A 16226-nucleotide genomic window follows, 5' to 3' on the forward strand; every position below is an offset into this window, starting at 1 on the left:
GGCCCCACCTGGCGTGGGATTCAGGAACAGGACTCCAGGCTGGTAAGATCGTAGGTGGGGTAACATGGAAGGTTGCCTACACAGGGACTCAGGACAGAAAGCAGCTACAGGGATTCATTTTCCAGAATCAGAATACCAGCAAGCGCTAGGGCTTCTCAGTTACTAGATCCAATTGTCACAGAACAGAACAAATAAGAAAGGTGATTTCTTCAGTCTCAGTGTGTTGAGCTTCCTAAAACCTTAAGTCAAGATTAGTCTATTGGCATGGGGCCGTTCCCACACAAGAGAAGAGAAGGAAGGTAAAGATTGGGAACCAGACAGGGCCTAACTGGATTACATTTATTAACATTCTGTCTGCTTAATATTCTGTGAAATGAATAGTTTGGCCATGATGTCATCATGATAGCCATTCACTAACCTTGTTTAGAAGTTTGTATTTCTGCACAAAATCAGTACTGTTTCAGTAATTATCAACTGTCTGCCTCCAGTGTCCAACACTATTAGTTATTTGTGTTTAGTTGCATATTTCTGTATGTATACTTTGTGTATATATATTGCATTCCATAAATCCTAGTTTAATTTTGATTGTTAGGCAGTGGTGTATTCCGGCTAATTTGAGGGTTGACCATAAAATATTTTCATTGCAATCTTATTTAAAAATTTTTTAATCTCTTTATCTCCTTCCTGCTAAATGAATATAACCAAGTTCTTTTACATTGTTAAAAGATTGAATGGGGGTACTCAATCTGATAATGTAGATAAGACAGATAAAAAACAAATATTTTGAAAGTTTGGGTGCATAAGAGTGGAGAGGTAATTGTCATTGTTGTCCAGATTAAATTACTACTATTAATTGTTCTTCTAATGGTTTTACACACTATTCTAAAAGTGAACTAGAGAAGCTAATCCTGATTAGTTTAGGATTCTGATTGAGTTTCTGCTTAGACATACAACACCCATAAGCTGACTATATTATATGTTAGATTATAATAAACTATAAACATAGAGGAATAATTACTCCTGCCTCCTTTTCTTTTAATAATAATATTTTAGGATTATGATAATATGTAAAAATAGTGGTATGTGTAAGCATAACTTTCTCATTGTTCTGATGGGAGAGCTGAATATGCCACCTTCCTCTAGTTTCCTCTAATCAAATCTAAGTAACATCAAAGTTTACTCTAGAGGGAAAGATTTGGGACTGAGTTCTCGCTAAGAAAAACAAAATATATGAAACATGACTTTATTTTAAACCAGTTTAAAGACCAGTATATGAAGGAAGATGTTACCTGAATTGTATGTAATGTAATATGCAAAGCAAAAGCAAAGAAAATTTGGAAAGTAGTAGATTATTAAAATTGCCTTTTTTTTTATTTAAACAGGCTCATGCACAATTAGTTCGAGAAGTTGATGTGGAGAAGGTGTCTGCTTTTGAGAATCCATATGTAGATGCAATAAAGAGTTTATGGAATGATCCTGGAATCCAGGAATGCTATGATAGACGACGAGAATATCAATTATCTGACTCTACCAAATAGTGAGTATCTTTCCAGGAGGCCCTATGGATTTTTCTCTTTACTTCCATGTGGAGGTTTTGTGATTATCATAACTTCTTTATTCTGTCCTGTGTATGTCATACACGATTCAAACTTCAAAAGTTAGGGAGCATAGATATTGAACTTATGCCAACCTCATAAATCTAAATTAGATTATCAGGGACTAGTATCATGAGTCAGGGAGAATATTTCTTTTACTGTTTTCTGTTTGAAAAACAAACTGAAGACTCTAGGAATCTGATTTCACCAACCTATCTCCTCCCCCAAATTGCAAACTAGCAATTCTCTCTCAAACTAGTATGCCATTGTGATTTGAAATCTTGTAATAATAATTTTTGATGCAAAATCCAATCTTATTCATGTGCTAGAAAACACCTACACACATTAGCAACTGCAAAGAAAAAATATGTTTGATTATGGCTTCTTAAAACATGAGACTTCCTGGTTTCCAGTTTTCAGATCCAGAACTTGACTGCTTTCTGGGAACCACTATTATGTTGATGGATAGGTTTTCCTTTGCATGAAAATTGCATGTGAGTCTAATTTCTAATTCCAGAATTATTTTGTGAGCTGTCATTCAAACTCATTTCCTGGGAAAGATTTGCATCCTAGAAATCTGTTACTTCTCTGCAATAAATCTCACCTAACAGAAAGGAAGTAAAGATTTGGCAATCATTGGATTAATGTGATCGATGTAGTCAGCAATGTAGATAACCAGGCACCTGAATACCGAGTTTTCTTTTGGTAGTATTTAGCCAGGTTTCTGTCTACATTAGTTATATTAATACAGCATCTGCCTCTTGTGTTTTGGTTCTGGGCAGACAGAAGAATGGGTAGAAAATAATCATCAGCCTTATGCCAGTTCATATGATAAAGTGATCCACTGGATGAAAGCGGGCCCATGGGGAAAATAAGAGGCCCTGATAGGCTGCTTGACATCACTCAGAAGTATTCTGACATCACTCAGAAGATTCTAAGAGCTATATGACTGTTTTTTTCAGTAAAATTGTCATGCTTTTACTCTTAATTCGAGGCATTTATATAAGATATGATTCACATCAGCCACAGAAATGTTGCCTGATCAAACTATTTCTTGTATTCTTATGGTAAATTTGAATTATGCCATTCTGAAGTGTGGCACAATGCTCATGAGCACTGTATTTGTAGTAGTTAATATTTTAACTAGTATTAACCCCCTTGCGAGCCTCTGAAATGTGTGCTTTCTTCATTCTTCCTTTCATCGTCCTTCCACACGTTCATATAGTTCTTCTCATTTCTGGTCTTTCTCTTCTGCTTTCCTGCCTGCTTGCCTTCCATTTGGCTCTTCTCCTTCCCTCTGTCCTTTGTCCCTTTGTTCCTTCCTCCTGGGCTCCCACTGTATAAGTTTCAGTGAGTACAGAGATGAAAAAGATGCATTCAGCTCTTGTCTGTTCTAAATTCTGCCCCCTCAACCTTTGACCAACTGTCTTTTTTACTCCTGCCCCCTCTGTCCTTCTGTTTCTTTTGCCATTTCAGATTCCATCTATCTCCCCATGTTGCTGCTGTGTCTCATCCATCATTCCCTGTTCCCATTCATTGTGTCTCTCCTATCTGCTTATTTACCCTCCACCCTCAGCTCTGAATCTCTCTGGCTCTCTCTTAACTCCTCTCTGTTTCTCACTTTGCTACTATGATGTCTTGCCCTAGCCTTTAAGACTAACTCATCCTCCATTATAAAGTTACATTTACTGATAAATTCTTAACCTTGCATCATTTTTCTTCTAACCTCTATCTTTTAACTTTTAGTTTCAGTCTTATCTTTTCCCCTCCCTACCTGTTGTATTCTTTACCTGTCATCTGTAACTGTTCTCCCTACAGAGAGTCCGCTACTGGGCCGTCAGAGCCCCCCAAGTTACATTTACTGATAAATTCTTCACCTTGCATCATTTTTCTTCTAAGCTCTATCTTTTTAGTTTCAGTCGTATCTCTCCCCTCCCTACCTGGTCTACTCTTTACCTGTCATCTGTAACTGTTCTCCCTACAGAGAGTCCTGCTACTGGGCAGTCAGAGGCCCCTAGTATCTAGTAATTGTGTGCTTACTAGGGTTACATCTCCCCCCTTAGGGTTTGCCTCCTCCTCCTGGGATGGACCTTCTGAGAGAGTCCTCTTTGCACCTAGGACACCTGTATTGGACTATGGATATGTTCTTGAGACCAGACTTCATCATATCTCTGATGACATACCCTCAGTTTAGATTTGTGAATTTCTAGACATGGAACCATTAGTTAGTATGAGAATTGGATGCTGCCACATCTAGCTTGCTTAGGCAGGAGCTCTCCTAGACAGTTTCTCCAGACCTGTCTGTGCCGTGATCCTGGGAAAAGCTGCTGTCCTAGAGTTCTGTCAGTGCAGGCTTAGTCTACCATAGAAACGAGCACACTCCTTATGATAAAGCAAGACCAAAACATGCGGCCATCTAGCACAGGCTGATCTAAACTCCTTCAAATGATTGTTCTTTAAATAGTTCTACATTCCCCTAGTAGGAATGAGGATACATTGATTTTCTAAATTATATATATGTGGGCCAGGCATGGTGGCTCACACCTGTAATCCCAGCACTTTGGGAGACCGAGGTGGGTGGATCACCTGAGGTCAGGAGTTCGAGACCAGCCTGACCAATATGGTGAAACCCCATCTCTACTAAAAATACAAAAGAAGTAGCCAGGCGTGGTGGGGTGCGCCTGTAGTCCCAGCTACTCGGGAGGCCGAAACAGGAGAACTGGTTGAACCCAGGAGGCGGAGGTTGCCGTGAGCCATGATTGAGATCAGTCACACTACTGCGCTCCAACCTGGGCGACAGAGGAAGACTCCATCTCCAAAAATAAAAATAAAAAATAAAAGTAAATTATATATATATGTAGACATACATAACCTAAATCTTTTTTAACCACACTTTATGCTGAAGTAATAAAGCCAATTCTAACAACATGTACTTATATCCTTAGATGTATCAGTATGTATCTCTTTTTTTAAAAAAGTAGGACATTTTCCTACCTAAATAATAATACATTATTATACCTAAAATTAATTAACTTCTTTTTATCATTCGATACCCAGTTCATATTCAGATTTCCCAAATTCTTCCAAAATGTCCTCTAGAGGTGGTTGATTTCAGGACTTCACATTACATCTGGTTGTTATGTCCCTTAAGGTTCTTTTAATCTAGTAGAGACCCATTTTGCATTTCACTGGCATATTCAAGAGATTGGCCTAGATTTGCCTGATTGCTTCTCATAGTATGATTTAGTTTGCTCCTGTATCTCATGGATTTACTATAAATTAGAAGTTACATTTAAAGTCTTTATTAGATTCAAGTTAAACATTGTGACTAGAATGTATTATAAGTGATGTTGTACCCTTGTTTACCCATGGTGGATGAAGTTAAGATTTACCACACTATCAGGGTAGTGGCACTCTCCATTATAAAGTTGTATTTTATTTGTCTCTTGTCGTGTTAGTTTGTCACTGAGCAATCTCTAGTTCTTCATCAGCTCTTCATCTGATAGTTTTATTTCCAACTGGTAATTCTTGCCAGATTTAATAATTCCATTGGAATTCATAAAATAATTATTTTCCTCTTTTATCAGTTGGTGTATCAGTTGGTCTACATTGGCATTCTTCTGCATAGAAGATTTTGTCTCTTCAGCTATTTGATTAATCATCTGAACCAGGACACATTGAGAAAGAGGAGGCTGTATTAATAATTATAGTGAAACAGCAGGCATAAACTGAGACTCTCCAGGACAGGCAGGGACGTTTGGTCACCTTAGCTAAGTGAAACTGAGGGAAGGAGGTTTGTTTCTTTCGTTTTCTGTAGAATACTCTCTTTACTTCCAAGGGAGTAGAATCAGTGTATTCCTGCCAGTTATGTAAGGGGTTGTCTGTATAAACCAGAGTTAACTAAACCCACATTTCAGGTCTCCTCCGGGGATGTTTTGGCACCATGTACACGTCAGTGCCCAAGCAACCTGCCTGACTTGCCTTAATCCCACCGTGCCAGGAGGCCTGAGTGTTAGTTACTTTATTCTTCACCGTCTTAGTAGTGGGCACTTTACATTTTCCTTAGCCAGGTAAACCTCTCAACAGAAATAGGACCTGGGTGTCATAGAGTCACTCATTTGCTGCTGTGTTCCACGTGTTTCTCCAGCGTAGTCATAGCAGATGCTCCAGGAACTGGCAAAGATGACAGCACTGGCAAAGATGTAGGTCCCATATATTAAACATTGCGGATTTCCCAGTACTAAAAATCATGTTCACAAATAACTCAGAATAATTCCTTTCTCTATGTTTGAGATAATTGTTATCCCTTTTCCTTTCTGACTTTTTTGTGTATATTACCCTAGTACATCTTCAGTATGTTATCTTGCCTCCTTTTCTTCATATAGGGTTTCTATGTTGTTCCTGTCTTTATAATTGAAACATACTTCATTGTTATTCTGGACCTAATTTCTTATTCAGAATATCACCACCTTACAGAAATATTTCTGAACTTAGGACCAGCTTCTTTTGGCGCTGCCTGTCTCTAGTGGCAGGTCTTCAGAGTAGATTTAGGGAATATATAACATCTAAGTTTCTGGTATTAGGAGAATCTCCCTGCCACACACACCTGCTTAAAGGTTGTCGTGTAATAGCAGTTCTGTCCACAACTCTGGTGGTTGTGAGATTCAGTGCAAGCGACTTACAAAAAATACTGGGAGCAGAGGCCAAGCGTGCCTGTCTTCTTTTCTCTCTAATGAACTCCTATTCATCCTTTAAGACCCGACTCAAGAGTCACCCTTTCTGAAAGCCTTGACCAACACCAGTGACAGTAAGTCACTGTGTCATCTGTCTTAACACTGTGTGCATATCTCTTTTATTTCTGTCGTCACATTTACTGAAGTGCCTCTCTCCTCTACCCTCAGTTCCTGACAGCAGTGCTCATGTTTGACTTTCACAAGTGATTATTTCATGAAATAATAGATGGGTAATTTCTACCATTTTAATGACCGTGGTATAGGCACCATCTCTCTTTGGCTGTTAAAGATTATGAAGGTTCAGAACTGAAGGCATTCAAGTCTTGTTTCCTGCTGTTGTTGAAGGTCTGGGATCTGAAAAGCCTTATTAAAGACAATAATAGCTGCTATTTACTGAATATTTACTATATGTTAGATTCTGTGCTTAGTCATTGACATGTGTTATTTCATCCTCAAAGTCACCTGCAATGGTAGATAGTTATTAGCATCCCCATCTAACAGAAGAGGAAACTAGGATTCAGACTGAATAATTTGTTCAAGGCCACATACTCAGTAAGTGAATGCAGTAGGAGTTGAATTCAAATTTGCTTCTTCCAGAGCCCAAGCTTTTAACCACTGAAATACAACCTCACATAGGATGGATGGATGGTTGGATGGATGGATGAATGATTGATAGATAGATAGGTGATTGACAGTTTTTAGATAAGATAGATGGATAGATAGATGAATCAGTAGATAAATACCTATGATTAGGTGTTTTATAAATCACTTACCATAAAGAACAAATTATTAATCTTTATCAATATGTTGTCTACAGATAGTTTCATATTTATAAAGTCAAGAAGGAAAATTATATAAAATTGACTGGAAAACAAACCCAACAGGTTTTTGGTTATCATTATGAAAAGTTAGCCATGTTTAGATAAGCAGCAGTTATCCGTACTAACATGGAAGATGTTCTAAGTCACAAATAATTCAGGAATGTTATTTCTTTGTTTTAACCTACAGTCTTTATCTCTCAACCGACCTCTTCCCCAAAATCCAGCCAATCCCTTTTTACTGGAACCAGTGAGAAGGACACAATAAAATGATTTGAGCTTCCCTTCTACTTTGATTAGCCAACTTGCCTATCATAGTAAGTAATCAGATGACTCAAAGGACAGGCAGCAATGATAGAACCAAGGAGATGGGAAATTCCAGATAATGGATAAGCAGTTGTGGATACATTTGCAATTGGCCTTAATTTGGTGAATTCTTCCAATTCTATTTAATGAAAGAATAAAAAGCATTCTAAGATCCTAGGGAGTTTTGTAGATTACTTTATTAACTTTTTTGTTATTGATAAAAAGCCTGAAGGCTCTGAAAACTATTAAAGAGCACAAAAAACAGATGGTTATAGGTTCACTTTTTTCCCCCTAGATTTCACCACCTACTTTAATATACTGAGACATCAGGTCAAATGAGGTCACTGCCTACACTACCAAAATCTCCCTGACATTAACCAGAGGACACAAGTCTCAATCACATTGGCATATAGTGAGAAAAGGCCTCATATGCAGGCTTTGGCTAATCTACTGTAGCTGTGTTTGCCTTAAGAGACCAAATAATTTCTAATCTTACTTCACCGAATTCCCCTCCAGGGAGTTGGGTAGATCAGACACCTTCTTGAAATTTCCACGTGATCTGGAGACCATAAAGAACATGAGTAGATTGGCTTTTTGGCATAAGTCAACATTGGAGTTTCACCTTCTAAACGCATGCTTACATTTCTTGAGTCTGATTATGAACTTGCACCAGTATATTATGTGCCATGTTGAATTTAACAAAAGGCATTTCAAGGATAGGGTAACACACATCCACCTGACTTAGGGCCAGTCCTTCTTGAAGAGGAAGTACCTTGCTAAAAAGTTGCTGACTGATGAGTCAAACAGCTTTCCTCTGACAGTTTTTTTGAAAAAGTTTAAGCCTACTCCAGGCTTTTGAAGGCAGATAAGACCATTGTATGGTGTGAATATTAGGTCAAGGTCCAGCTGGAATTCCCTCTGCTACTCACTACCTCGGGGGCATTGACTAAGCCTCACTTTCCTCAGACATGGATTACATGTGATATGTAATCCTTAAATTCTCCTCCTAAATTCTGAAGTCCTTTGATTCTGCTGCAGTAGACTCCCTTTATCTGAGAAGTCATTATCCTATGCAGTCAAATGAAAACCTGACACCTTAAAATTTACCTGGAAATATAATGAACAGAGAAATTATTCTCTACATGATTAAATTACTAAAAATGCTATATTTAGCCAGGTCAGAAGAGGGCATTGACCTTGCATATGTTTGCTCTTTTTTAGAGTGACAATAATAACAAAAGTGTCATTCTTTTCACTTGAGTGACATATTTAATTCTCTTCATGTTTTGTTATCTAGTGGGCCACATTTTCCAATCTTTAGTAAAACAACAAACAAAAAGCCCTGCATTTGTCTTCCTCAGTGAATGCTGATGATTCTAAGATGTGGTCTTTATTATTCCCTTCTCAGAATGCTCTTAGAGATAAAAAGATAAGGCTTAGATATGCTTAACTCTCCTCTAACCTTTATTACAGAGAAGGACCAGGAAAAAGGGCTGGGATTAGCCCCAGTTTATCATTTGTTCACTCTGCCTAAAGGGCAAAGTGGATGTGGGCAAGTCAGTTTGCTATTCGCTCACATTTTAGCGGGACGTTTGTTTGGACATTGAGTAGTTTGGCCTCTTCTTTGTAGGCCTTTCCACAGTCTTTAATAAGGTTGATGATGTGCCTAGTAGAACAGGGATTAGCAAACCTGCAGACCAAATTTGGCCTGCTGCCTATTTTTATAAATAAAGTTTGGTTGGAACATAGCCATGCTCATTTGTTTATGAATTGTGTATAGCTGCCTTGGACCCAACGGGAGAGTCAGATAGTTGTAACAGAGATCATATGGTCCAAAAGTCCTAAAATATTTATATTAACTGTCTGATTTTCATTCTCACACACACACAAATTCAAACCCCTGTTAGAGGTGAAGAATGACTATTAAAATGCAGTAGCATTCTGCTTATGCCCTTTAGATAAAACCTAGTTTAAGACTCTGATACTCTGAATCAACCCAGAGATATCTTTTAGAGTACTGAGTGAAGCGATGGCCTGCATTCCTTCAGCAGTCCTCTAGAAATACTGCTTTGCACAATGAGACATTTGTTAGGAAGTGAGCAACAGAAAGTTCTAGATCATATTTCCTGGAAGTACCACTAAATGCCACACAAAGCATGTCTAGCACTAAAAATGGCATGAATGACCAGAAATGTTCATTGAGTTGATTTGGCTTCTGAGTGCAAGGATTATGTGTCATATGTGCTTGACTCGTAGTGTCTGGTATGGTATGGTGGTATGTTGCAGCTGATGAGAGGGTTTCATAGGATTTAGCAATCAATTGAAGCAGAGATAGGAGTGACAGTCTTTTGTAAGAGGGCTAATAGAACATGCACATGACTAGAAGACAACCCCATCCCACTTCCAGTCACAGGGGAACCAAAGAATCTTGCTGTCTTCATGTAACCCATAAGGTCATTCAGCACCTTTTTTGACTCCCCACTTCCCAAGAAGCCTTGCTGACTCTGGTATTCTTGAGTTCATTACCAGGTTAAAGTCTTTTCAGTTTAAAATAATGAATTGAATTTTGATTTATAATTAGTTTACACTAACTCATGTTAGCATGACCAGCTCTCCAGACCTGATCATCCTTGTCAAAACGAAAGTTCTAATCTCACAGAACCAATATCCAAATTAAGGTGACATAACTGACATGACCACGGGACACCCACTTAAATCAGTATGACCTGTTGCTCATTGCTCTTGGCTGCAATCACTGGAACTTCTCTTTTGACCCACATTACATCTGCATTGTAGTATGGTTATTTATAACACGTTTATCTTCATTGCCAGACTGTAATCTCCTTGAGGACATGATTTGTGTCTTTTTTCCTTTGTAGTTCACGCTCAGCCTAAGCATAGGGCCTAGCTTATTGTAGACTTTCCATAAAAGTTGTTGAATGAATGATAGAGGAAAAAGGAAATTCTGTACCTTTCCTAATTTCTTCTCATCTCTCCTTTTCTGCCTGTTCAAATCCCATTCTGCCTGCACAGAGTAACCCATCCCCCACCTCTACTGCACACTATTCTCCAGTGACTACAGTTCATAATCATCTCTCCCTTCCTGTTGCATTCATCATTAGCAGCTCACAATTTGGCACTTAATTGTTTCTTAATTGATTCATCGGTGCTCTCTTTGCTTCACAGGTAGACTGAAATCCCTAAAGGCAAAGAAGGTATTTTAACATATTTTGTACCAGTTCTCTGTGCCAGTCTCCCTCCATCTAACACACTGCATTAGAGTTTAATGTATAACAGATTCCCAATAAATATGTGTAAATTAACTGAATTAAGCATCACCACCCAATTTCAAGGCAGGCAGACCAGAATTAAAAAGTAATCTTCAGCTATTTCTTGATATGTTTTAGAATTGTATCAAAATTAATCAATAGCTTTGACAGTTGTCATATATAAAAGGTGAATAAATTAACAAAGCCAAATAGGCAAATTGAAAAAGACTTCCTTCTTTCTTTTCTCTCTTTCTGTCTCATTGCTATTGTTTTGTTTTCATTTTCAATTACAAAGTTGATTTATTTTTTTGAGCACTATACCTGAGAATCTATTGCTGTGAGCCCAGCCCTGGCCCTGGCATCTGTCTGGCAGACACTTAGATGTCTGGCCCTTTCCCTATTTGGCACTAGTGTTCTCTTTACATCAGACTTTCAGATTCATAAGATAATGAAACTATTTACCAAATACAGTGATAGAATCTTTTTAGGAGATATTTAATTTAGTTTTAAAAATCTTATTTTTCTAGATTGGGTTAGTTCTTTGGTAGAGGCAAATTGAAATGCATAATCTCGAAGACTTCTCTTTTATCCTCCAGAATGGTCTCCCTTGAACAGCTTTCAAAAACGATAGGATTATAACCCACCTGATACCACTGAGTGATCTTTGTTTTGAACCTGCAACTTTGTATTAAAAGCAAACTGCTTGGCCGGGCGCGGTGGCTCATGCCTGTAATCCCAGCACTTTGGGAGGCCAAGGTGGGCGGATGACGAGGTCAGGAGTTCGAGACCAGCCTGACCAACAAGGTGAAACCCCATCTCTACTAAAAACACAAAAATTAGCCAGGCATGGTGGTGCTTACATGTAATCCCAGCTACTCAGGAGGCTGAGGCAGGAGAATCACTTGAACCCAGGAGGCAGAGGTTGCAGTGAGCCGAGATTGCGCCACTGCACTGCAGCCTGGGCGACAGAGCGAGACTCCGTCTCAAAAAAAAAAAAAAGTAAACTTCTTATGAACAGAATGCCTGTTAATAAATGCTGCACATCTTTGAACTCTAACATGTATGCCAGGTATCAAAAAGGAAAAAGGAAAGTTGATTCGTTCTCTGCAAAATGAGCTTTTTAGGAGATGGAAGTGTTTGTGGAGTAAGCAATCTTCTGCCGCTAACCATCCTAACCAGACTACCAGCCAGGCTCCCATCTGCCACAGGATTTGCCAGATGAGGAAGGGACTAGAGTAGGTCATGCAACCAAAATCTCTCCTTGACTGTCCCCTCAGGATAGCAGTTTTGCAAAACTATTACTTGTTCATTTGTTTTTGCAGGTTACTTTACAATTTTTTTTTTTCACTTTTTTCCTATGGACCTTTGTGGTCATATAGCAACTGCATGGTAACTGTGTGTTTCTGATTTCTCTTTAGCTTCCAGTGCTTTTGACAGTGTCAGATACCATCTCATGGCATGATCTAGCTTTCAACTCCCCAAAGACTGTTCCTCTCACAATGAGGTCTTCTTAATTTTTTTAAATGAAGTCGACCTCATTTTTCTAACCTTCTTTTCAATAATTAAAAATGTGAAGACCTACCCAGAATCATTTTCTGTGCCATGACTTAATCTTAGTATTTGGTGTGAACTGCAAATTTGTTATAAATGCAGCCTCTCCATGGGAGGCCCTTACATGGGGGTTAAACAGCTCCCCAACCTCCAACACACACCCCATGTCATGCTACATTGAATGCCCCAAGCTGCTATTTCATTTATCTTATTGTGTCTGGTCTGATTTGTATGACATTTCAGAGATTTCTGTTCATACTTAACTACCCACAGGTACCTTTTGCCTTTTGATGTAATTACTGAGGGTTGTATGCCTCTAACTTTAATATATGTATTTAGAGTCAGGGTCTTACTATGTTGCCCAAGCTGGAGTGCAGTGGTTACACCCTGAAACTCCTGGGTTTAAGCAATCTTTCTGCTTCACAGCCTTCCAACTACCTGGGACTGTAGGCAAATGCCACCACACCTGGCTTATAAAATTTATTAACCCTAGCTGTAATGTGATATGTTTTACCTGCAAGCTCATATCTCTAAATTTTAATTTTTTGTTTCCTTCATTTAAGAGAAAACAAAGCACTTGAATTTTTAATTTCTGTGCTATTCTTCGTCTAGATTTTCAGTTACTCTTCCAGTCGTAGGTTGGCAGGGGGTTCTTTTTAATTTTAAAAAGGATACTTTTTAAAATCAGTTTTCATTCATGTCAAGTGGGAGCATAAATTAATTTGAAGGTCAACTCAAAACTGTTATTGATAAAATGTTAAAATTAAGGAACAAGTGGAATCTTTTTTAAAACATATATAAGAGAGAAAGTGTTATATATACTATTGATTTGGGCATATTATTTTAGAGAAGTTGAAGCTTCTGTCATATATTTTAATCATTTAAAGTAGTGGATTATGTCCTGTTTGTGAATTTAGTTTTCTTCAGCCAGAGATTATCCTGAAGTTCAACATGTGAAGAATTTATCTGTTACAAGGTGTGAACTAATGGGCATGATTTCTGTTAAGTCTTTCATGCAGTGCAGCCATACTACACAAAAGAATGTTTTGAGGATTATCATCATCAAGGACTAGAGATTGTTTGAACAGGTTGCCAGAAAGTGACTGTATCCAAAATATACAAAGGTTCATTTCATCTCTGTAAATCTCACCATTCTTATTTTTATGTAACCCTTATTTCCCCACAAGTTGATAAACGCCTTCCAGGTAAGGATCATATCCAATAAATCTTTCTATCTGTAGCATCTACCATAATGTCATTGCCAAAATATGTTGTTTAATTCCAGATGACTCTGCATTTTGCTTATGGTCAGAAAGGAATCATTGAAACATTAATACACAAGTATCTTTGTTCCCTCACTTTTCATTGAAAACCATCGAAAACCTGTTTTTTCCATCTAGAAGATTGTGTCAGAAATGTCTTGTTGATAAAGTCCCATCTCCTCAGTTTGCACTGTATTAGACAGAATGCTAAGGCCTGAAAGCTTGAAACAGATATAAAATGGACATATACATTGTGTCATTCTCTAGCCAGGACCTAAATAATAGCAGGAAGCAAATCTACTAAATGAAGTTAAATAATGCTTTTTCTTTCTCTATTGTCTTTGTCAAGAGACATTTTTATTCCGAACTTGGTTATTACATCATGCAGGCCAGTAATAGCCAAGAGAAGTAATTTCGTAAGGATGGATAGCTAACAACCTCCTCTCTCCGGTGTTTTTGCCTTTCTAACCGCTACGCATTTCCCATAAAATAGTTTTAATTTGGGTCCATGCTGAGCACCTGCAGTGCTCCAGGCCCTTGGCTAAGTGTTGTTGATACAGCCGTGGACGAAGGCACTTGTGGGTCCTCACCACCGAGTGTGAGGGCCATAGCTAACTGGGCAAACATGTGGAAGAATATTGAGTTCGGGGTTTATTTTTTTTAATAAAATTATAAATTAATAATTTATAATATCTCAGCACAGTGAAAAGTCATTAAATCCCCATGGAGGGATTGGAGTAAGGTAGGTTTAAGAAGCTAAATCTCCCATTTTCTAACATGAATAGCTTGTCTCCTAGATACTTAACAAACCTTATGTAAAACATAGGAGCTTCCTCTCCCTGACATCAGGAGAGAGTCACTGCCAGATACTTGTTACACATACATTGCCTTGGAAATGTACCTGTGCCTGGCACCATGGCAACACCCTTGAGAATGACCTCGACAGCCACTCAGAATTATTCCTACAAAACAAATTATGGCTATAATTAACTCTCTGAATTTACAGTATAAATTTGTTCAGACCTTGGTTTTTTGTTGTTTTTTTTTTTTAAGGTTGAATGAATGGAATAATTTAACAAGAACCCATCCCTCATATTCCACCAGATTTTTTTTTTTCAGAATAGAAAATGCTTCAATGGAAAGTACAGTTCAGTTAAGAGATTATTTTATTACCTTTTCTCAGTATGTGACGAGGACCATCAAATGAGGATGTTCTACTCTTATCTTGCCAGAACTCTAGTTCTAGGGGAACAAAGTGCCTTTTTTCTCTAGCAAATGTGAGATACAGAGAGTGTTGAGTCCCGTGAGCCCAGAGTGAGGGGAGTTGCATGGGATTGGGGGTTATGCGGGTAGCAGCTCTTTGGTCCCTTCTTGGCAATGAAAAATGCGGGGTTTTTTTTGTTTTTTTTTGTTTTTGTTTTTGTTTTTTTGAGACAGCCTCACTCTGTTGCCCAGGCTGGAGTGCAGTGGTACAATGGTGGCTCACTGCAACCTCTGCCTCCCGGCTTCAAGCGATTCTCATGCCTAAGCCTCCCATGTAGCTGGGATTTCAGGCATGCATCCCCACACCTGGCTAATTTTTATATTTTTAATAGAGATGGGGTTTCGCCATGTTGGCCTCGCTGGCCTCAAAAACTCCTGGCCTCAAGTAATCTGGGCCTCCCAAAGTGCTAGGATTACTGGTATGAGCCACTGCGCCCAGCCAGAAATGCGGTTCGTGGCCTATAAATTTTACCTGCTTCATAAATTGTCTCTATCATATCTTCAATCCTGGGTAGCTTCTCAACTCCCCAGATTTTACTCTAGGAGAAACTAGTTTGTATGTCTTTTGTTTAGTTGGAGGTTTTGTTGTTTTTCTTTGCCTTGTTTTGGGTTTTTGTTTGGTTTGGTTTTTGGTTCTAGATGATGTGGGTTGCAACTAGCAGAGCTACATACAGTTCCTCTTAGTCTTTTCTTTTGTTAAGATAGATTAATTTAACTCTTTTACCCCAAGCAAAGTGAGCCTTTCTCTCTGTCATTCAACTGAGGCAAAGCAAAAAGAATGGCAAGCAAAAACTGTAGCTTCCTTTTAAGTTAACCAGAAATTTATGAAGCATCTTTAATGGCTGTTTCTTTGCTGTGATCTGTGTTGATACCTGGGCAATGAACAGACAGAACAGAGCCTGGCAGGCAGCAGGTGCTCTGTGTTAGTTGTTGTTATGATGTTGTTGTCATTCTCTGTGATCTATACTGACATTGAAAAGATGAAGAGAAAAAAGTATTCTTGCAACTATGAATGTCTTGGATATTCAGTTCAGTACCCTGAACTTAGGAGTGATACCACTGACAATTTTTTTAGGGTAGCCTCTAACGCCTTTAAGTGGAAAGTTTTCTAGTGGTAGATATATGCCTGATTCCATCTTATCCAAGCAATGTGACAGGTAATTTCCCACTTCATGTACTGGTTCCTTAAATTCTCCTGTGCTAACACTCATCTGTGCTTTAGTATGGAGCGGCAATGAGTAATCTGTTAGGTTTATCTTCAGAAAACCACACTTCCCCTTTACCTCAGGAACAGCACAGCATCTTCCATTACAAGAATTAACAGCCCTCTGTTCTGACCTCTGTGTATGGTACTAAGCGAGTAGAGATGGTTTATCGGGCAATATATTTCTGAGCAGCCTTGCCAGTGGAAATTTCAAGTCATTTGATT

The 16226-nt window shown here is 38.5% G+C and overlaps 1 protein-coding gene across 1 annotated transcript in view; it reads left to right on the top strand.

Moving 5' to 3' along the window:
• GNAQ (G protein subunit alpha q) overlaps positions 1–16226 on the top strand; it is a 327817-nt gene that overhangs the window by 223852 nt on the left and 87739 nt on the right. Inside the window, exon 3 of the mRNA XM_030919268.1 lies at positions 1383–1537. Within this exon, the coding sequence (XP_030775128.1) occupies positions 1383–1537 (155 nt within the window). The remainder of the gene's footprint in view (positions 1–1382; positions 1538–16226) is intronic.

This window comes from Rhinopithecus roxellana, chromosome 16 (assembly GCF_007565055.1).
Source record: "Rhinopithecus roxellana isolate Shanxi Qingling chromosome 16, ASM756505v1, whole genome shotgun sequence".
Lineage (NCBI taxonomy): Eukaryota > Metazoa > Chordata > Mammalia > Primates > Cercopithecidae > Rhinopithecus > Rhinopithecus roxellana.